Here is a 21,322-nt window from a genome sequence, read left to right on the forward strand (position 1 = left end):
TGTGCCAGAGGCAGAACAAAGACTGAGCCACCTCAGATTCCAAACCCGTTGTTCTTCTACCTATACCCTGTTGCCTCTGCAGCGGATGGGAGGACTGGACAGTGCAGTGCCCCTTGGTTACCTCAGCTCTCCCTTCCTTCCCCTTGCCCACAGGTACCTGTGCCTTATCCCCTCTGCTCCTCCTCACACTTGATTTATCCTGCATCAACTTTGTTGAGCCAGAAGTCAAAAGATAGCTGTTTACCCTGGGCCTCGGTTCCAGGAGTCTAAGAAGTTGCTGATAACTGGTGTTGTTATGAGCCATTGCCTTAGTCACACAGTACAAGCTCTCATTTCATTTATACTGTGCATGTAAGCAGGGATATTGTAAACACCGTATGACAGGGTTTTTGTTTTTGGTTGTTTTGGTTTTTTTTAGCTTTCAACATTCACTTCCACAAGATTTTGAGTTCCAAATTTTCTCCCTATCTCGTCCCTCCCCCCACCCCACGATGGTATGCATTCTGAGTACCCCTTCTCCTAGTCTGCCCTCCCTTCTATCTCTCCCCCCCTTCTTTTATCCCTTTCCGCTTCAGTTTTCCTGTAGGAAAGGATAGATTTCTATACCCCATTTCCTGTATATCTTATTTCCCAGGTGCATGTGAAAACAATTTTTTTTTAACTTTTGTTTTTAAAATTTGGGGTTCCAAATTTTCTCCTTTCCTCCCTCCCCTCCCACCGTCATTGAGAAGGCAAGCAACTCGATACAGGTTATACATGTGTAGTCATGTAAAACACTTCCATAGTAATCATGTTGTGAAAAACTAGTATATTTCCCTTAATCCAACCCGCCCCCATTTATTCTGTTCTCTCTTTTGACCCTGTCCCTCCTCAGAAGTGTTTGCTTCTGATTACTCCCTCCCCCAATCTGCCTTCCCCTCTGTCATCCTCCTGCTTTCTTGTCCCCTTCCCCCTCTATTTTCCTGTAGGGTAAAATAGATTTCCATACCCAATTGAGTGTGTATGTCATTCTCTCCCTAATCCAAATCCAATAAGAATAAGATTCACTCATTCTCTCTCACCTTCTCCCATTTCCCCTCCACTATAAAAGACTTTTCTTGTCTGTTTTATGTGATATAATTTACCCCATTCTACCGCTCTCTCTCTTCTTCTCCCAGTATAATCTTCTGTCACCCCTTAATTTTATTCTCCAGATATCACCCCCTCATCTTCAACTCACCCTGTGCCATCTATCTATCTATCTATTTATCTTATCTGTGTACACACACACACACACACACACACGCATGTAATTTTTTCCCTCCCACTACCCTAATACTGACGAAGGACTCATGAGTTACAAATGTCATCTTTCCATGCAGAATGTAAACAGCTCAACCTTAGTAAGTCTGTTATGAATTCTCTTTCCTGTTTACCTCTTCCATATGGCACTTGAGTCTTGTATTTGAAAGTCACATTTTCTATTCAGCTCTGGTCTTTTCATCAAGAATGCTTCAAAGTCCTCTATTTCACTCAATGTCCACTTTTCACCTGAAGGATTATGCTCAGTTTTGCTGGGTCATGTGACAGTTTTACCCACAGGCATTGAGATTTCTGTTGCCTCTAATGGGTTTTCTAAAGTAGCTCAATAGAGGATTCACTGGCTATTTTCCCCTCTGGCCATCAAAAATTGAATATTTCCCCTCAAGATAATCCCAGGTTTTTGAAGAGGACATATGAACCATCCTACAACTTAGTGTAATTTACTTAAGGATTCTTAACATTTTTTTGGATCATGGACTCTATTGGCAGTCTGAGGAAGCCTATCCTTTCCCAGAGTAATATTTTTAAATGCATGAAACAAAATACAAAGTATTACAAAGAAAACAAATTATATTGAAATACAGTTGAGGGGAGGTAAGGTCAATAATTATCGCACTCTCACTTGGAAGTCCTTGTGCCCACTAGCATACATTTGCAACCCCTGACCCTAAATGTATGACCCAGGAAAGCTATAACTCCTCCTCCTTCCTAACAACCTTCATGGCTCACATGAAGATTTAAAATCTGAAAGGATTTTCATGTGCATGAAGCTGTTTTCAGCCTCACAGAGGGCCTCAGTTCCTCCAGGACGCTTTCTGAAATGTAGTATAAATAGAGAAGCAGTGTCTTACTGTTGAGGAAAAACCCCTGAGCTTAGAGCCTGGAGTCCTGGCCTTGCAAATTGCTTTCTAGGTGACTTTGGGCACATCACTTCTCCTCTGAGTTTGCTCATCTCTAAAATAGGGATGATAATAATAATTCCAGGCCTGCTGACCTCATGGGGTTATGAATGAGAAATATACTTTGTAAATTGAAAGTGCTATATGAATGTGAACAACTGTTTTTATTATTACAAATGGAGTCAAGGTAAAAGGTACACTGTAAAGAAACTGGGCTCATATAGTCAAACCTTAGATGTGGAGGGCTTGTTTTTGTTTCTTGTTTTTTACACACACGCATCATTAGAATAAGGTGCTTTAGTCAAAAAGGCAGACCTCAGAAATCTTCTCATGGTCTTCCAGTCTATGGAGTTATTTTGCCTTCTATTTTCCAGGATCTTTTTTTTTCCACCCTAAAATTTCTTGTGATACTTGAACTGATCTCTTTTCTGGAGCTGCATCTCAGACGTTTGAAAATTAAAAGTGAAGCCTAGTTTCCTTTTCATTTTTGAAAGACGATTGATACATTCCTTTTGCCTGTCCCTGGTACTGGGGAATACTCAGAGACAAGCAGACTGAGCAGTTTTTCTTGTAGTTAATGTCAGCCTAATGAAGAAAGGATCATTCTTTTCTCTATATGATAATACCACAAAACAGAAGGAGACTCATTTTCCTAATGAACCAAAATTTCCATAATTGATAAAAGGTGGTCCTTACTTAGAAGGTTCTGACTTAGGGCCTTATCATTCTCAAATCTATCTTACTCAGTTGTCTCTCCCTTCCAGTCTATCATTAAAATGTGCACACTTGACAATTCCTTCTGAGACTTTCATGTAATGAGTTTTGTGAGTTCTTATTTCCATTCAGAAACCTTTCTGTGTCCCTTTAAACCTGGAAAGAAAAATAAACTTTACTTAGAAAGTTTTGCTCAAGTGAGAGAAATCTGAGTAGCAAAGCTGCAAATCATGGATTTTGATTCTGCTTTTTATTTTTAAAAAATGTTTTATTGATGCCTTTTGTTTTATGTCAGTCATTTCCAGCTTTACTGCACTCCCTCCCACCCAGTGAACCTTCTGTTGGAAGAAAGGAAAAAACAATTTGAACAAAATCTACAGACACAGCTCTATGTCTGACAGCACCTTCCTGACCGTTTAATTTACCCTCCTCTGTGTTTGCAGGTGAACGACCCTTCAAGTGTACCTTTGAAGGATGCGGCAGGTCCTTTACTACATCAAACATCAGAAAAGTGCACATTAGGACACATACAGGAGAAAGACCCTATTACTGTACAGAGCCAGGATGTGGGAGGGCATTTGCCAGTGCAACAAATTATAAGAATCATGTGAGGATACACACAGGTAATCCATCTCTGGGGCTGGGGTCTTTGTTTCTGCTAGTCCTCCTTTGAAGCTCAGTTCATCAGCTTCTTTTCCCGGGAAGCCCTCCTTGCCTACTCCATCCCTCCCTCCCTGTAACACCCATGGCTTCATGTGTATAAATCTTACCTCACCACAAGAGGGCACAGGCAATGTGTTAGCCTTTTTTTGTGTCCCTTACAGTTCTGGGTATGCAGTGTATGCTCAGAGTTTTTGAGTGGTAACAAAAGGTCAGGTGAGGTCACTAAAAGTAGTCTTTGATTCCTTGCCCTGAAGTGGCCAGCTATATTAAAGAGTATTTTATTATCCTTTCCTACATTTTAGTGAGCTGATTTTTTTTTTCGGTCCAGACCTATGATTCATCTGCATAGGGCAGTGGTGTCAGATGGAAATGGGAAACTCTACCCATATGTAAGGAGTAGCTTAGTGGTTAAATAGTCATTTACTTTGTAGATATGGGGAAGGTGCCAAAGGAGGTAGAATCCTAGCTGGAAAGGCAGAGGACTGAGCTAGACCCATCTGGAATACGAGTATGTGGGCTTTTCCCGTCATGCTTATTGTTGTCCCTGGTGGGAAGGTTATTGCTTTCCATCCCCATCCTTTTAACTTTTATAACCTAATATGTGACATGTTGACTTTGTGTGTATGTATGTGTGTGTGTGTGTGTGTGTGTTGTCTTTTCCTTAGGGGAGAAGCCATATGTTTGTACAGTCCCTGGGTGTGATAAACGATTCACAGAATATTCCAGTTTGTACAAACACCACGTTGTTCACACTCACTCCAAACCGTACAACTGCAATCACTGTGGGAAAACGTATAAGCAGATCTCCACCTTAGCGATGCACAAGCGAACAGCTCACAACGACACAGAGCCAATTGAGGAAGAGCAAGAGGCCTTCTTCGAGCCCCCACCAGGTGGGTAGCACTGGGCAGGAGGGGGACCTGAAAGGTCAGATTCCTTCCCAGCTTTTGTTTGGAGTCCTCTTGGATGCCTTTCCTGACTCACCTGGACGCTTGGAAGCGCTCTGATCTAAAGCCTTCTTGGTACTGGTTTTCCTTTCTGATGGTACCTGTGACTTGGGTTGGCCAGCTCAGCCATTTAGAGACTCAGAGATTAGCATTCCATGAGAATAAGTTACTGGATTCATTCTTGAAGAAATATGAAGAAACTGTTGACTAATAATAATAATAATAATAATACACATTTATAGTATTTAACGGTCACAAAGCACTTTCTTCATACAGCAGTCCTGTGTTGTTACCCACATTGTACAGATGAGGAAACTGAAATTCAGAGGGGCTCTGACTTTCCCAGGGTGGCTCCTAAGAGTCAGACTCAGGACCAGGACTCACGTGTCTCTCCTTTCTCTTGAGGAGAATACTCCTGCCGGTGTGGTGTGTGAAGCTATGACTTTTTCACCTTCTGAAAAGGACATTCTCTGATCCTCTTTAAAAGGGAAGCAACAAGGATGGCATAGTGGAGAGAACACTGGATTAAGAGACAGTGTGGGTCTGGGGAAGGGGCAGGGCAGCACAGTAGAGTGGGAAGTAGACTTGGCGGACTTGGGTTCGAATCTCGGCTCTCTCACTTCCTAGTTGTGTCTCCTTGGGCAAGTCACTCGACCCTTCTGAGGGTCAATGTCTTCATTTGTCAAATGGGAAGAATACTTGTTTTACGAACTTCATAGGGTTGTTGAAAATACCTTGTAATCTTGGAGAGTTGTGCAATTGGGAGCTATTACTATTGAAGTTTACAAAACACCTCTGGGTCAAGATGAGAAGCAGTGGATTAGTGGATTAACAACTATTCAGACTTTTTTTTTTGGACACAATAGACTTTTCAGAGGTTACATGGGAAAATGCTGTGGGAACCCCTCCTCCTTACTCCCCCAAATTTCATACCATATTCCTCAGTGATTTCCAGCTTTAAATGTCCAGATTTAAATATTTAGAAAAAGCCAAAACCCTTTAAAAATAAGAAAGTGAATGGAATGGTGTATTTATTTTAGTTCTGGAAGGGAAATGAGGTTAAACATCGTTAATATTATGTACACTCTCACTTGGAGCCCTTGTGGTGGTGGGCATACATTTGCAAGAAGTTGATAGAAAGGAGAAAGGTTAATGGTGCCCCCTAGAGATTAAATTGATGACCCTGGGCCTTCTCAGCCCAGTACTCACCATCCACAGTCTTCAGGCAACAGTGTATATAACATTGTAGGTTACCTTCAATTTCCTTTTTAAATTGGATAAAGATCTTGCTTGCCCTTTTTCTGCCTTTCATGAAGGATAGAGAATGGAGAATGGGAAAAGAGAAGAATCTGATGTAATTGCCACATGTGGCTCTTCCTGAGTGATATAATTACAGCAGGGACCCTGGAGTGCATTGTGGTTATTTAAGAAGTAGAATAAGAGCCTCTTTGGCTTATTAAATGATTAACTTGAACTCAGATAGTACATCTTTACACAGTGGTGGGTGTCCTTTCCTGAGGACCAGAGGTCACTTATGTTAATGAATACTTGTTAGTACCACTTTATTGTATTTACAAACCATTCAGGTTTGCTGGTTAGTATTGTTAACCTGGTGAATCATTATCTCTGGGCGTTATTTTTTTTTTATTGTTTTCTAAGCCAGTAGAACAAATGAAGTGAGTATATAACTAAATTCATATTTACTTTTGGTTATTTTTGGAAGCTTTATTTACATCTGTCTTCTTCACCTCCCCCCAAACACACACTCTTTAACAATGAGGGAAAAACAGACCCAAGACCTTGGAACAATTTGTTGGATTTGATGGTGTTAAACTTGGGGAAGCGGCTGGGGTGTTGTAAAGAGTCCCTAAGAAAGAGCTCTTTGTGGTTAGTAATTTAATAAATAACACAAAGATCATTGTCTTTTTCCCCCTTCGTTTTAATTTGTATATATATTTTTTTAACAGGTCAAGGCGAGGATGTCCTCAAAGGTCCGCAGATAACATACGTTACAGGCGTAGAAGGGGAGGATGTTGTGTCTGCACATGTAGCTACTGTAACGCAATCTGGATTGAGCCAGCAGGTCACGCTCATATCCCAGGATGGGACCCAACATGTAAGTGTCCACCATGTACAAGTCAGCTGAAAATCCTGGAGGATATTCCTGTCAGGGAATGGTGGGAGATGGAGCTGGAGTTGTGAGTTTGGGCCAGACTGGAAGCCCCTGATTGTCGCATAAGGAAATCTGACATTAGTCCTAGAGGCAGCAGGGAGCCTGTGAACATTGTTGAGCTGCTGAGCGACTAGATAAGAATGAAGTTTTAGAAACATTGATATGAGAGAGACTTTTAGGCAGCTGTTACTGTAGTACAAGTATGGGGTGCTTAGGGCCTGGACTGGGGTGGTAATGGAATGAGAAGGAGGGATGAAGGCAAGAGTTGCCACAAAGGGTCCACAGCATCTGACGATGGGGAGGTTGGGGAATGGGGGATGAAAAGGAGGAGGAGTCCAAGATGACTCCAGGGTTCCAAGCCATGTGCACGCAGAGCCTCTGAAGTGTCCCTGCCCTCTTGCATCAGAGCTCATCACTCTGCCTCCTCAACATTCTCAACCCCTTTTTGCTTCTCATCTCCCTGGAGGACAGACAAAGATCGGCTGCCACTTTTTTTGCTAGTTTTTTTGGCAGTCAGGGTTAAGTGACTTGCCCAGAGTCACACAGCTAGTAAATGTTATGTGTCTGAGGCGGGATTTGAACTCAGGTCCTCCTGACTCCAGGGCAGGTGCTCTATCCACTGCGCCACCTCACTGCTCCCAGCTGCCACTTTTTGTGATGTGCCTCTAAAGCAGTGGATTGTCCCAAAGCAGATTGTTTCCCCATAGGGGTAGTGTAATAATTAGGGACTGCATGATTCATAGAACATACAGAATTATAGAAATCGATGCCAAACATATAACAGTTATTTAAAGTAGTAAAATGGTGTTACGTCTTCTGTAAAATGGATATAAATGTACCTTGTTGATAAAAACAGGACTAAGAAGTGTAATACAGCACATCAACAGCGACAATAATAGTTCACATTTGTGTAGCACTTTGAGGTCTGCAAGTGCTTTACACAGGTTATCTCATTTGATTCTCACAGCAAGGGGTGGGAGACAGGGTCATGCAGCATGTGGCGTCCAAGGCCAAATTCGAACTCATATTCCTGACTCCAGACTCAGTGTTCCATCCGCTCTCCTACCTGGCTGCCTCAGTATTAACAGACCATTGTATCGTGAATCTGATATCAGTGAAACCAGCCTTCTCACTACATTAGATAAACAATAATTATGTTTGCCTTCTTAGGATTTAGAATGAATTTTTTAAAAAAACTATTCATGGGGCAGCTAGGTGGCATGCTGGATAGAGCACCAGCCTGGAGTCAGGAGGACCTGAGTTTAAATGTGACCTCAGACACTTGGCACTTACTAGCTGTGTGACCCTGGGCAAGTCATTTAACCCTGACTGCCTTGCACCTCCCCCCCCGAAAAAAAATTATTCTAATGACTTCATTATTCAGTTTGCTTTCAAAAAGCTATCCTTGGAAGTTTGAACTGATGCTTTTTTTCCTCTGTCAGTAAATTTATCATAACCAGAAAAGTTCAGCACCATTCCACTGACATTAGAGCTCTGCTCCAAGTAATAAATGTTCAATAAATGTCACTACTAATAATGGTGGTATTTGTCCTACTAAGAAACTTTTTTTTTGTAAGAAAGGGCTTGTCCACAATTTATCCTCATTGTCCTTTATTACGCTTTCATTTTATTCAAAGCTACCAGTGTATCAAGTGTCTCACCCAATCAGAGACACCAAGAAATAATAGAGATTGTTACATCACTCTCTATACTTCAGTGTCACAGCCAACCTTGACAGGATGGTTCTCTCAAACTGGTGGCCCAGCCAAAGGTTTGGTCAGCTGATGCTGTAAACTGGACAAAAGATGTTCTCAGACACCTAAATCTAGAAGCCTTGCTCCTTTTACTACAAATTGCTTTCTACCCTTTCCTCCAAATTTAAACTGAGTGTGAGGACTTTTAGCACTCCAAGAATATCTAACATGGAGAAAACTTACCTCTTGATACAATACCCAAAAGTGCAGTTTGGAACAGAGAGCTCTCTCACACAAGTATTTGACACTTTTATCCAAGCCCACATTACATTTGGCTTGAAAAGCTCCCAAAGCAGATTTCGTAATACGACTTCACAAAGAAATGCTGAGGCAAATTTGAGGTGGAATTTGATCATGTGTGCATTGTGACCTGTAAGGTATCTGAAAGGTATGGTTGAGGAGCAGTGAGCTCTAAAGAAAGAAAATCAGAGAGGAGGGTTCACCCTTTCCCTTCCTGCTAATACTGAGCCATTTTTCTAAGTCTGACTCAATTTCTACCCCCTCCAGGAAACCACCTCACAATACCTAGATTTTCTTCCTCTCCAAAACACCTGTAGCCTTTATCATCAGTATCACTCCTTTCAGATTGAAGTATCACGATGGCTTTAAGTTTATAGCACTCCCGTTTATTGTACTACTGCTATCCTTTTGTTTTCTTTATATGTATTTAAATTTATATTTTATGTATTATATAAAATTATATCAATAGATTATATTGTAGATATAGGTATAATTTGTTTTCTTTATAAAGAAGTGATTATCTGTTTTATATCTTTGTCTGACCCAAAGGGCGAGAATCTATGCAGTGTGACTGGTGGTGCCTAGGAGGGGCCTACCAAGAACTTTGGGACCCCTGGTTGATAACGTACACTTTAGCCCTAGAATGTTGTTTCATGGGTTTTATATTGTTCACTAATTGGCAGCTGGATATTTGTCACGGTATTGCCAAGTTGGACGAGACCTTGGAGCTAGTTCCGCTAGTCCATCTCCTATCCAAATGATGAATTCTGTCTTCAGTGACAAGCTAGACACTGTTTCAGCACTTCCGGTGACACAAACCTCACCACTCATCTTCGCAGTCCATTCCTTTTTCAGACATCAATAAATATTAGAAAGTGTCTGTTAAGTTGAAATATGCCTGCCTACAATTTCCACCCATTGGTCCTAATTATTGGGTCAATCAGTGTAAGTCTAACCCTTCTTCCCCAGGCTAAACATTCTTAATTCCTTCAACCAAGCTTTATCTGGCGTGGTTAAAAGACAGGGCAGAGGGAGAAATAATACTCTGCAAGTCAAGCCAAATGGTCTCTTTACTGTCCCTCATACATGACACCCCATCTCTGCTCTGTGAACTTTTACACTGGCTGTACCCCATGTTTGGAACGCACTCCCTCATCATCCCCACTTCAGCATCTCTAGTTTCCTTGAAAGCCCAGCTCATGTGCTCCCTTCTTTCTACAGAAACCTCTTCTGTTCCCCTCATGGCTAGTCCCTTCCCCCCACTAGATTATCTTCTATGGATATTGCATATACTGCATACATATTCCTTCCCTCAGCTAGACTATAAGCACCTTCAGGGCAGGTACTGTTTTATTTTGGTCTCTGTATTCTTAGTGCCTGGCATACACAACAGGCACTTAATAAATGCATGGTAAATGAATGACGGAGGGTTAACCATACCATCCTATCAAAATGAGAGGGCACACTCCTCCTTTCTGTCAACCACTGATAAATATTCCCCAAGATGAAGAGAAAGCAGGTTGGGGCAGTCCCTGGAAGGAAGCGTTCTGATTCGGGCTCTATCCTGTGACCTTCCAGCAAGTCACTTTCCCTCTTGGACAGGAGATTGGGCTCCATGATATCTTAGGTCCCCCCCAGTTCCAAGTCAATGGCTTAAATTAATATTTACTTACAGTTGGTTGGGGGCTTCACCAACCCATCGTGATTCTATCAGAGAGAAGTATGCTGTTGCTGTCCCCTGGCGATAGTTCACATTTACCTTAGCAGTGTGTGCTTGTAGCAGGTACCAGTGAGGGTCTTTCATGAACCTAAAATATTTCTTCTATGTATTTTTCTAACATGAAATATTTTTCGGTTTTCTGGACCAGGCTTGCTAGATAAACAAACTACCCTTAGATCTAGTGTCCCAGCAAAGTAGGTTTGAATTTGCTGGCCATAGACCATTGTTCAAGTCTGCTTTCTTGGTGGCCTAAATGCATTTCTTAGGTGTCCAAAGGAAGATTCAATTCACTCGTTGTCAATTTATTCGCTGAAGGGTGGGGCTCAAATGACCAAATGTACTTGAAGCATTTCTGATTTTTTTTTTAATGTTTCATTTCAGGTCAACATATCTCAGGCAGACATGCAAGCCATCGGCAATACCATCACCATGGTGACGCAAGATGGCACCCCAATCACAGTCCCCACTCATGATGCAGTTATCTCTTCAGCAGGAACACACTCTGTAGCCATGGTGACTGCTGAGGGTACGGAAGGACAGCAGGTAAAGGCCTTTGTATTCATATATGTGACATTGAAAAAAAACTGTCCAGAGCCAGCTTGGGAGAAAGTATAGTATCATGGAAAAACTAGAGCATTGGGAGTCAGATGATACAGGTTCTAATCCTGGCTCTGCCCCCTTCTTGCTGGGTAATATCTTTAGACTAGGCTGTTCCCCTCTCTGGGGCTCAGTTTCCTGTCTGTAAAATGAACAGCAGGACTGGGTGCCTTCCAAGGCCCTGGGTAGCCCTGACATTCTGTAGTCTAATCTGTCAATTTCTGAGGCATCAATGCCATGCGACATTGCTCTCCATGGTCACTCGCTCAGTGGTCATCCAGCAATAGCAGATTCAGCTGTAGCTCTCTAAAGGGAGTTTGTGCCATAGCTTATTGCAGCTCTTAACGATGGGGTCTGTCCGGAGAAAGAAGGCTATCATCCCTTCCCTCTGGCTGTCTTTAGAGTGGCCCCAACCAGCCTATCTCTTATATTTCCCATGGTCCCAATGCTTTTCTCATGGGTTCTCTGTAGCAGGCAGAGATGCAGAAATTCCAGCAGGTCTTGTGACCATTAACTGACACCCCATAGCAGACCCTCTCTAAAATCTTGTTTCAAGAAGCACAGGCCACAGAATCCTGAACTTAGAGTCATAGGATCCTTCAGCCATTTACTCCAGTCTTCTCATTTTATAGATAAGGGAGCTAAGGTCCAGAGACTGACATGATTTACCCATGGTCACAGGAGTAGTAAGTGGCAGAGCCTGCCTCCTAGGTCGAAATCCAGTGTGCTTTCTTGGTTAGAGCATCTGGAAGAAAAAGTGCCAGGGATCAGTAATGTTACTGGGAGTGTCATTTAAGATTTAATGTCTCTTCGTCTCCCCTTACCACTGCTATATATCCACTTCCGTATTTAAAAATTCAAGGACTCTGCATTGACCCTATCATTAGATGGCCTGAAATAGTTTCAGTAAACTCTTAACAGAATCTTAAGCACAGAGGTAGATATCCACTGGGGAAATGTTGAAATCTCCCCTGGAGTGCTCTGATCTTATCTGGACTGAAGCCTTCCTGGAACACCTGCCACTCCAGGGCTGAGCTCTGCTGTGGACAGCTTTCCGTGTGCTCGGAGAGGGGGGATCCTCTGGGTCTTTAAAAAGAGACCAAGGCAGCCTGGTTTCAGACACGCTCTCTAAGTGGAGGCTTTGGAAAACCATGGCCACCTAGCATGGTTTTTCATTCTACTTCATGGAATAGAACCTGCGAATATCCTATCTGGAATTTTCTGGTGGGTTAAAAAACCAGGGTTTGTTAGTGGAGTGAAGCCCAGGTTACCGAGCAGTGGCAGCCGAGCTCTGACTCCTCAGCATTTGGTTGAATGAGTTCTTTCTTATCCAGCCTCTCCTTGGGTTGCTACAGGACAAAGGATCGATGCCTTTTGTCCACCCACCAGCTATATAGGAAAGGCAGTCTTGTGACTCCTGAGAAAAGCACATTCAATTCCCTTTCCTTGACATTTGGAGGGGGAAAGTAAAGTGGATGTATGGTATCTAAACTTGAGCTTTATATTAGATATCACACCATAATATATTGGTCCAGTAAAGATGTGCTAATTACACAAAAATGTGATTTTAAATAATTATGGGTTTGAATAGAAGAAAAGATGTTGCCCAACACTTACCCAGACCCAGGAATAAAGAGATGTTTAGGAATAGTGACTCTTTGTGTTTGTGGGCCAACGTGGCTGCCTCCTAACTAGCCACTTGGGGGCAGCAAAATTTAGGGGCAGAGAAGGTTTGCCAGCAACTGAAGACAGGCTTTCCTGAGGTTGGGGAAACGAGCTAGTCTGTTAAATCGGCCTGAGCGCCCCAAGTTCTGAGGATGAGCCTCACATTGAGTGTCTCTGGCGTGTGTCGCAGGTTGCGATAGTGGCCCAGGACTTAGCAGCGTTCCACACGGCCTCCTCAGACATGGGTCATCAGCCACACGGGCATCATTTGGTGACAACAGAAGCTCGACCGCTGACGTTAGTGGCCACGTCCAACGGAACACAAATTGCAGTGCAGGTAAGCCTAAGCATGTAGCAAGTGTGGCCCACTCTGTCAGTTGTGCCCAAGGGGCTATTTCTGGTCCTGGTGGCAAACAGCAGCAAAGAGATGCACGCACGTGGGCCAACCCAACGCTCAGCACCCATGGAGCCAGTGGCCCAGATATCAATGTCTCATCTCCAATTTCTTCACTTGCTACAGGAGCATGTACAGAAAAAGAATGGGCAAGACATTCCTAGCTCTGTATCCTGAAGGGCCATCACATCACGCCCAGTTTTCCTAAAAGTCTCCCTGTATAGATAGATGCCTGTCCAAATCTCCCTTCCAGATTCTGTAATCTGGTAAATGAGAGCATCTCCTCACCTTCTGCTTTACAGCAAGACAAATAAAGGACATGGATCCGTCCAGGTTAAAACTAGGCAGGACTGATGATACCGGTCAGCTACAGGTTAGACTGGATAGCGCTAGTGATCCCTTCTCAGCCTACGATTCTGTGCTTCCTTGGCTAAGACCGTTGTGTCCTGTGCCTCGAGACCGTCTTAGAGGTTAGGTACCGGCTCCTCTGTGGCCCTGCTTAATTTCTGTAAACTGCAGAAAGGATGGCTGGTTGGGCATGGTGCCCTTGGCTTGGAACCAGGCCTCTTCCGTGTTTGTTTCTGAGGGAAAATATGCTTCAGCTTAAGAGAGCCTTTCCCAGGAGCGTAACCTGCCGCCTGTATAAGTAGACACCTGCCTGGATACACTTCTTCCCACAGGCCACCACGGTCTCAAAAGTCTCTTAAATGTTTCTCAAAGGCCTTTGTAAAATAAATGTACCTCACACCTCATCGGTAGACCATGGCACAGGGTCATGAAAAGACCACCCACCAGATCTGAAGCAAAAGGCTCAGGGTCTTATCTCAGCTCTTACCTGCCTGTGGTAGCATCTTGGACAAGTGGCTTCAGAAAACTAAAGAAAGGCTTGAGTCTCCTTGTCTGTCAGAATGAGAGGCTGACATAGAAAGTGTATATTAAATTTAACATGGTGGTAACAAAATTGCTCTATTTGTATTCCCCTATAAACTCTTATATTTCTTGCAGTGTTTTTATTAATGTTATATTGATGCCCCCCCGTCCCAGCGCCCCTTCTGTCTTTGTCTCTGTGTGTCTATCTATGTGTCTCTCTTTCTCTTCCCCCCCTTCCCTCTGTCTCTCTCTCTCTTTCCTCTCTCCCTCCCCTCCTCCTTTGCTCTCCCCCTCCCTTCTCCCACCTTCCCTCTGTCTCTCTCTTCGCCCCTCCCCACCAAAACCTTCCCTTTTCTCCTTCCCTTAAGCCTTTCTTTGCCATTCACCATTGCTAAGCAATTTTACAGGCACACATTCTGCTGTGTGCCCTCAGCTGGTCATCACCATTCTTAAAATAAAAAATTAACAATACTGCCATTTTGTTATAAAATAAAATTTTACATTTATAGATCATTTTATGGTCACATAATGTCACATGGTCACCTAATGTGACCATTTTATGGTCACAAAGCACTTTGAACACATCTCATTTTGTTCTCACAATAGCCCTGTGAGGTAGATAATGCAAGTAATATTGTTTCCATTTTATAGATGAGGAAACTGAGGCTCAGAAAAGAGGAGTGACTTGCCCCAGGTTACTATATATAGCCAGACTCACCTCTTGGAAGAGATATACCCTTTCAACAAGGACAGCTGATTGATTAATCTTCAAATACTCATTACACAATCCCAGTCAATTCAGCAAACATTTTGTTGAAGCCTAGTGTTTTTGCAGAAGTCCCTGTGGTGGATACAGAAACTGGGGCTAAGCCAAGGCCCCCCTACCCAGAAGGAATAAATAGTTGAATGGGGAGATAAGAAGTTGAATGAGGAGTTAAGACAGATGCACAGTGGAACTGTACTGCGAGGCAGAACATGATTATTGCCCCCAAGAGAGGCACTGACCTCATTTCTTAGAGTTGGGAATGCTCTGAAACCCTTTGGCTCCTGGTGTGAATGGTTGGCAGCATGCCCCATATTGGAGAGATGTGAAACAAAGATGCCTTAGAAAAATGCTTTTATAGGTGCTTAACTTGAAATGATGGTTAGAATATAGTTCAAGAATGTGAACGCTATGTCTTGATGTGGACAACTCCTTAGGAGAAAAGGCCTGTAGACTGTCTTTATCTTGAACTTCTAAAATAAGGAATTTCCTTTGGCCCCTTTGGTGTGAAGACTTTTATCCAATACCTAACGAAACTACATTTAATCTCTTCCCACCTTCTTTTCCCCTCACATCACTTAGGTAGATATCTCTGGCTGTGCCCATTCATTCAAAGTCAAATACTGAGAACATTTATTAAGTACTTAATATGCTCTGGGAGCTGGGGAGCCATGGGCAAAAAGTGAACATCCCTGCCCTCTGGCAGCCTGCATTCTTCTTGGGGGATGCAGATAAGAGGGCACAAATTAGTCAATAGAAAGTACATACAAATTGTTATCATATTGCTTACCTTCTCAATGGGTAAGGGAAGATTGAGAGGGAGAGAATATAGAACTCAATTTTTTTTACTTTTTAAAATATTCTTAATTATTTAGGATTTTATTTTTCCCCCAATTACATGTAAAAACAGTTTTTAACATTTATTTTTAAAATTTTGAGTGGAACTCAAATTTTAAAAAAAGAATGATAAAATAGTGTATATATTTTAAAAATTAAATAATAAGTATATACAAAGGAGTGTAAGAGGGAGAGCATATTAGATTCCAGGAAGCCAAGTTTTCCAAGTGAGAGTGGGAAAGATTTGGCTCCTGGCCTATAATTTTTATTTTGTTGAAAACTTTTGTTGAGTGAAAACTCTTTATCTTTCTCACATATTCGTGTTGCAGCTTGGAGAACAGCAGTCTTTGGAAGAAGCCATCAGAATAGCCTCCAGAATCCAGCAAGGAGAGACACCAGGCTTGGACGATTAACCCGGGCCTTGGAACCATCCGGCAGAGAATCTTTTCTTTTCAGACAACAGAGACCCCTGCAGCCAGAGTCGAGAACACTTGGAACTTTCCCATTCCCTGATCCTCTGCACACATTTTTATGCACAAGTGGACGCGTCTCATGCTTGACCCTTAAAATAGACTGGTTGGACTCGGTGACCACCAAGGTCCCTTCCAACTCTGCAGGTCAGCAGTTCTCGATTTCCAACCTGACCCCTTGTGTATGCAGAAATATGAAATTAGGACTAGATGGTAGATTTTCCTGTTGTTGCTCTTTATCAACTCTCAGACTACTGAAGTCTACCTGCATGGCCAGTGCAGCTGTAGAATTCTGTCCCAGGATGAATTTTAACTTTAAATACATGATCAAGGCTGTTCAGACACTTTCAGATGTCTGAAAGGTCCTTACAATCATAATTCCAGAAGCCATTTCAAATGACAAAAGGATGCAAAGCCTTCAAATATGTTCTTCAATTAGTAGGGACCCTGCGATTTTGGTTCTACATTTCTCCATTTTGATTTCTGTCCCAGGTAACTGGTTGTCTTCCCCTGTCCCTGTTAAGTGCAGCCTATTCAGCTAATTCCATTAGCTTTAATTAGATTATGTAATCATTGAAAAGCTTTGGTTGTTCAGAATTAAATGGTTTAATCCAATACTTTGGTTTCCTTAAAGGTTTTACCTGATGAGTTTGTTTTTGGTTTGGTTTGGTTTTTAATAATTCCAATTATGATCAAGAAAAATGTGACCACAGTGTCCAGGGAAGAAGGCAGGGCCATGATCTGAAGTGAATTGACTCTGGGATGAGTTCAGTGTAACCTATTTATTTTTGTTTAACATTATCCTTGTTCCAAAGTTTATTTATCCTGTAGCTCATTTTTAATTGAATCCAGTAGTTCAATAAACAATAATTTTCTTTTATTAAATTGGGTGAATAAATTGCTGAGGGAAAACGGACCAGAAACATAACGGACACAACCATTTCTGAGGCCTCTTGTGACAGAATGAAGCTCAGCCTTGAGAAGATTTTTTTTATAGATCCATGGTTCAGATTCTGCTTCAGTAGAAATTCAGGCCCAAGAAGCATTGCCTCCTCGCCCCCTAATTCTAGCATTATATTGTTCTTTGTACAGTTAAGAAGCCAGTTGTGGGAATGTTTCATTTCAGTTTGTATAGTTAAAAAGAAAACTTTCCTGGTTTTTTTTATTATTATTGAATGTAAATGCCATCTCTTACCTGTCTTTCTTTGAAGTCTCTACCGAAAGGAAACATTTAAGATAAAATAGCATTTTTGGCCTGAGTAGCAGAACTCCTACCAAAACCAGGACCACTGTTGCTCAAGTCCTTGCTCGAACGGGAAATTCCAGGATTCACAAACCCCCTTCTCTTCCTTTACTGAATATTGGGGTTCCAGGGTGGACTCTCCAGGGAGAAAAGAAAGGTGCTGAGACAGAGGAGACCCCCACCCATCTTCCTTTGTGGAAGCTTTTGTGGTTGTACCGGCTCAGGCCCGTGGCCCTCCCTGCCCGAAGGGTCACTCCAAATGGCATGTGGCAGGTCTTGCCCTCCGATTGTGGGGAGGGGGAGGGAGGCCACAGGGACTGTACTCAAGGAATCTCTCATGGATCACTTGGAATTCACTCTTCTCCAGCCCCAAGGTCACCTCCTCTTAATGTGTTACCAAATCCCACAGTTGACAAGCCTCTTGACCCTTGGGCAAATTTTTCATGTTTCTGGATGCTTTCCTGTATGGGTCTTGTGAGCCCCAGGAAGAAGCTTTTTGTCAGCATTCTCGAAGGAAACCATTTGCACTGACTTTTAGGGGTTTGTTTAAAACAGAAATGAAAAGGGAGGAGGGGGCTTGCAAAGTTGTGCTTGGAGTAATGAGTCCCCTGTAATGTATTCGGGCACTAAAAGGTTGTTTTCTTTCCTTTTGTCATTGGGCTTGTGACTTGCCCCTAGGAAGGAGAAATATGACTTGCTAATACTGGTCTGACTTTCCTGGGAGCTGTTAAAGCCGTAAGTTCCCAATTCCTTTTCGGGAGGAAGGTGGAACTTGGCTGAGTTGGAGGGAGACCTGATAGGATGGATTCTGTAAGGCCAGACTGAAAACTTAGCCACTAGCTTTTGTCAGAAAAACCCTTTCAGTCCAAGAAAATTAGTTCTACTTGGCCCCTACCCTTTTATACCTCTGTTATCTCCCTCTATCTCCTTGTCTTTCTCTACCTTTCCATCCCTTCCCCTACACATTATTGCCCTAGACCGACACCCCCACCCCCCCACCCCCGGGAACAGCTAAGGATGTCCCTGGTTTCCCCCATGGGAGGTGTCAAGTCTGCCCTACACTGCCCAGAATACCAACAGTCCAAATGTCTGGTAACCCAGCTTGAACTTGTCCTACTGTACAAGAAGCTTGGTTGAAGAAAGGATCCAGGAGTCCTAGGCTTCAGAATTTCTGCTACGATGCCACTGGGTGGCCTTGGACACTGGGACACTTCCTGCACCTCACGGAAGCATCGATTTAAAGCCACCAGCAACTTTAGGAGTCACTTCACCCTCCCACTTCATTTTCTGTAACTGAGGGGAGGGGACTTACCCAAAGCCGTACAGCTATTAGCAAGTGGAAGAGCTGGGATTTGAACCCAGAAGCTCAGACTCAGGCCCCAATCCAGCTTTTTTTCCCAAATGCATTTCCAATTTCATTGGCCTAAAATGAGGGGATAGGTGCTCCTGAGGGCCCATCAAGCTTCAGTATTGCGTGGCTCATCAAGGTCAGCTGTGGGGCTAAAAAGTTAATGCATTGAAGGTATTGTGGATACTGTGGTAAGCTAATGGATTGTTTGTGCCCCTTCCCCTCTCTAGGGTTTAGTTTCCCCATCTGTAAAATGAACAGATAACCTCTGGGGTCCCTTCCATCTCTAAAGCTCTGATTAGGTGTAGCGACTTTGTCCTAAGACTCATTTCCCTCCAAGGTCACAAGGGAAAGGATAGGTTTCCTCAAAGCAGCAGCTGACTTTTTCCCTTAGTAATCCCTTGGGAATTACTTCACATAGGTGTCAGCCCTGCCTCACTGAGGCTCCATGATGTCAGACTCATTTGGTCACTTGTGTTTAAGTTATGTTCTCCACCTTTGGTCCTGGGCCTTTTTGTGGAAGCATCATGTTTCTATCTGCAATTGAACTCAGCTGGAATGTGGATAGGGGGAGAGATAGTGTCCCAGAATGTCAGAGACAAATTAGGGAGTCATCTAGCATTTTTTAAGTGCCTGCTGTGTCCCTGGCACCATGCTAAGTGCTGGGGATACAAAGAAAGACAAAAGACAATCCCTGCCCTCGAAGAGCTTAGCCTCCTTTGGCCTGTCCCAAAGGAAGTGTCAGCAGCTCTCATCACTATTCATAGGACCATAGATTTAAAACTGGCAGGAACCTTAGAGGTCATTCGGTAGAATGAGGTTTCCTCAAGGACAAATAACTGCCTTACTGTCTGTATCCCCACCATCTAACATAGGGGCTGGCACAGGGGGCAGCTAGGTAGCAAAGTGAATAGAGCACTACACCTAGAATCAGGAAGTCTTGCATTCAAATGTGACCCTTACATACTTACTAGCTGTGTGACCCTGGGCAAGTCACTTACTCCCTGTTTGCCTCAGTTTCCTCATCTATAAATGGGAGGGGGGTAAGAATAGCACCTACTTCTGAGGGTTGTTGTGAGGATCAAATGAGATAATTGTGAAGCGTTTAACACAGTTGCCTTGTACATAGTAGGCGCTGCATAAATGTCAGCTATTATTATTAATAAATGCTTATTAAATGAATGAATATACCCCAGCCCCCTCATTTTATAGATGAGGAAACTGAAGCCCAGAGAGGTTGAGAAATTCACCCAATTCAACCTGCAGAAGAGGAAGCAGCAGTAGATACTGCCCCTGGACACTCTGTAGGGGATTGGCACCTGGAGTAAGACCCAGTCGACTTTATGGAAAGGGTGCTGTTACTGAGTTGTGTGTCTTCCTATCTCTCTGTGGGTGAACTATTCCCAGCCAACCACACTTCTCCAGGGCTTCTCCCAGGGCTTACAATGCTTTTTTTTTTCTTCCCTAAAATAGGAGTTAGACTGGAAATAAAATGGCTCCTCTTCTCTAGAAAACAGAAGCATCATCTGACTGCTGGGGAGGAGGAGCTGTGTCACTGATCTGATAGGAGATATTACCTGAGGACCAGTCTTGGCTATGAAACTGATTCCTCTTTGTATTCTTGATTTAGGAGAAAATGGGAGCTCTTCCTTTGGAGTCAGGAATCAATCACAGAGTCACAGATGTGGACCTCAGAAAGCCATCTAGTCTGACCCTCTCTCTTTTTTTTTTAGATGAAACAGGCTCAGAGAGTTTAAATGCCTCAAGAGATAGGATTTGAACCCAGGACCTTGACTTGAGAGCTCTTCCCCATTTCATCATACTACTGCTCTTTTTTTCTTTTTAGGCAGTTGGAGTTAAGTGACTTGCCCAGGGTCACACAGCCAGTAAATGTCAAGTGTTTGGTCTGAGGACGAATTTGAACTCAGGTCCTCCTGACTTCAGGGCCAGTCCTCTGTCACTGCACCACCTAGCTGCACCCCCCCCCATCATACTGCTTCTGCTCTCAATCAGGCAAACAATCTAACAAGCATTTATTAAGTAATTACTATGAATCAGGCAGGCACTGGAGATAAAAAGACATAAATGAAGCTACTTACCATCTCAAATCCTCCCTCAAGTGCATAGTAGACAGACACTCACTCGCTGTGTGACCGTATGCAAGTCACAGCCTTTCTGCCCCTCACTTACCTCATTTGTTAAATTAGTTATAAGGTATTTTTTTTCCTTTTTGGCTAGGAAGTGGGGTTAAGTGACTTGCCCAGGGTCAACATAACTAGTAAGTGTTATGTGTCTGAGGTCAGATTTGAACTCAGGTCCTCCTGAATACAGGGCCATTGCTCTATCCACTGGGTCACCTAGCTGCCCCCCATCATCAGTTTTAAAGGGCGTGTTTACCCCAACCCCCCCAACCATCTAGTGGTCATAGCGTCTTAGATTTAGAGGTGGAAGGGACCTTACAGACCCTCACGTGTACCTCTTCATTGTAGAGCCTCCTACCAAATCTGGTGGTAGAGTGCCCCACTTGGAATCAAGACCTGACTTCAAATCCTACCTCAGACATTTAGCTGTAAGATGAGGATAATTGAGGTGTAAAATGAGGTTCCGAGGACCACCTGAGATAAAATCCATAAAGTAATTTGTAAATGCCAAAGCATTATGTAAATGTTGGCTACGACTGTGCTTTTACAGATGAGGAAACTGAGGCCCAGACACTGGAATCG

At 43.1% G+C, this 21,322-nt stretch overlaps 1 protein-coding gene across 3 annotated transcripts in view; it reads left to right on the forward strand.

The window, feature by feature from the left end:
• ZNF143 (zinc finger protein 143) overlaps positions 1-16,893 on the forward strand; it is a 46,636-nt gene extending 29,743 nt beyond the window's left edge. For all 3 annotated transcript variants that reach the window (XM_021002022.1, XM_021002024.1, XM_021002023.2), the window contains exons 11-16: positions 3,359-3,538; positions 4,244-4,471; positions 6,493-6,641; positions 10,794-10,955; positions 12,865-13,011; positions 15,868-16,893. In XM_021002022.1, the coding sequence (XP_020857681.1) occupies positions 3,359-3,538; positions 4,244-4,471; positions 6,493-6,641; positions 10,794-10,955; positions 12,865-13,011; positions 15,868-15,951 (950 nt within the window). In that variant the 3' untranslated portion in view covers positions 15,952-16,893. The remainder of the gene's footprint in view (positions 1-3,358; positions 3,539-4,243; positions 4,472-6,492; positions 6,642-10,793; positions 10,956-12,864; positions 13,012-15,867) is intronic.
• Positions 16,894-21,322: the final 4,429 nt, after the last annotated feature.

Source organism: Phascolarctos cinereus, unplaced genomic scaffold (genome assembly GCF_003287225.1).
Source record: "Phascolarctos cinereus isolate Bilbo 61053 unplaced genomic scaffold, phaCin_HiC Scaffold_9;HRSCAF=440, whole genome shotgun sequence".
Taxonomy (NCBI): Eukaryota; Metazoa; Chordata; class Mammalia; order Diprotodontia; family Phascolarctidae; genus Phascolarctos; species Phascolarctos cinereus.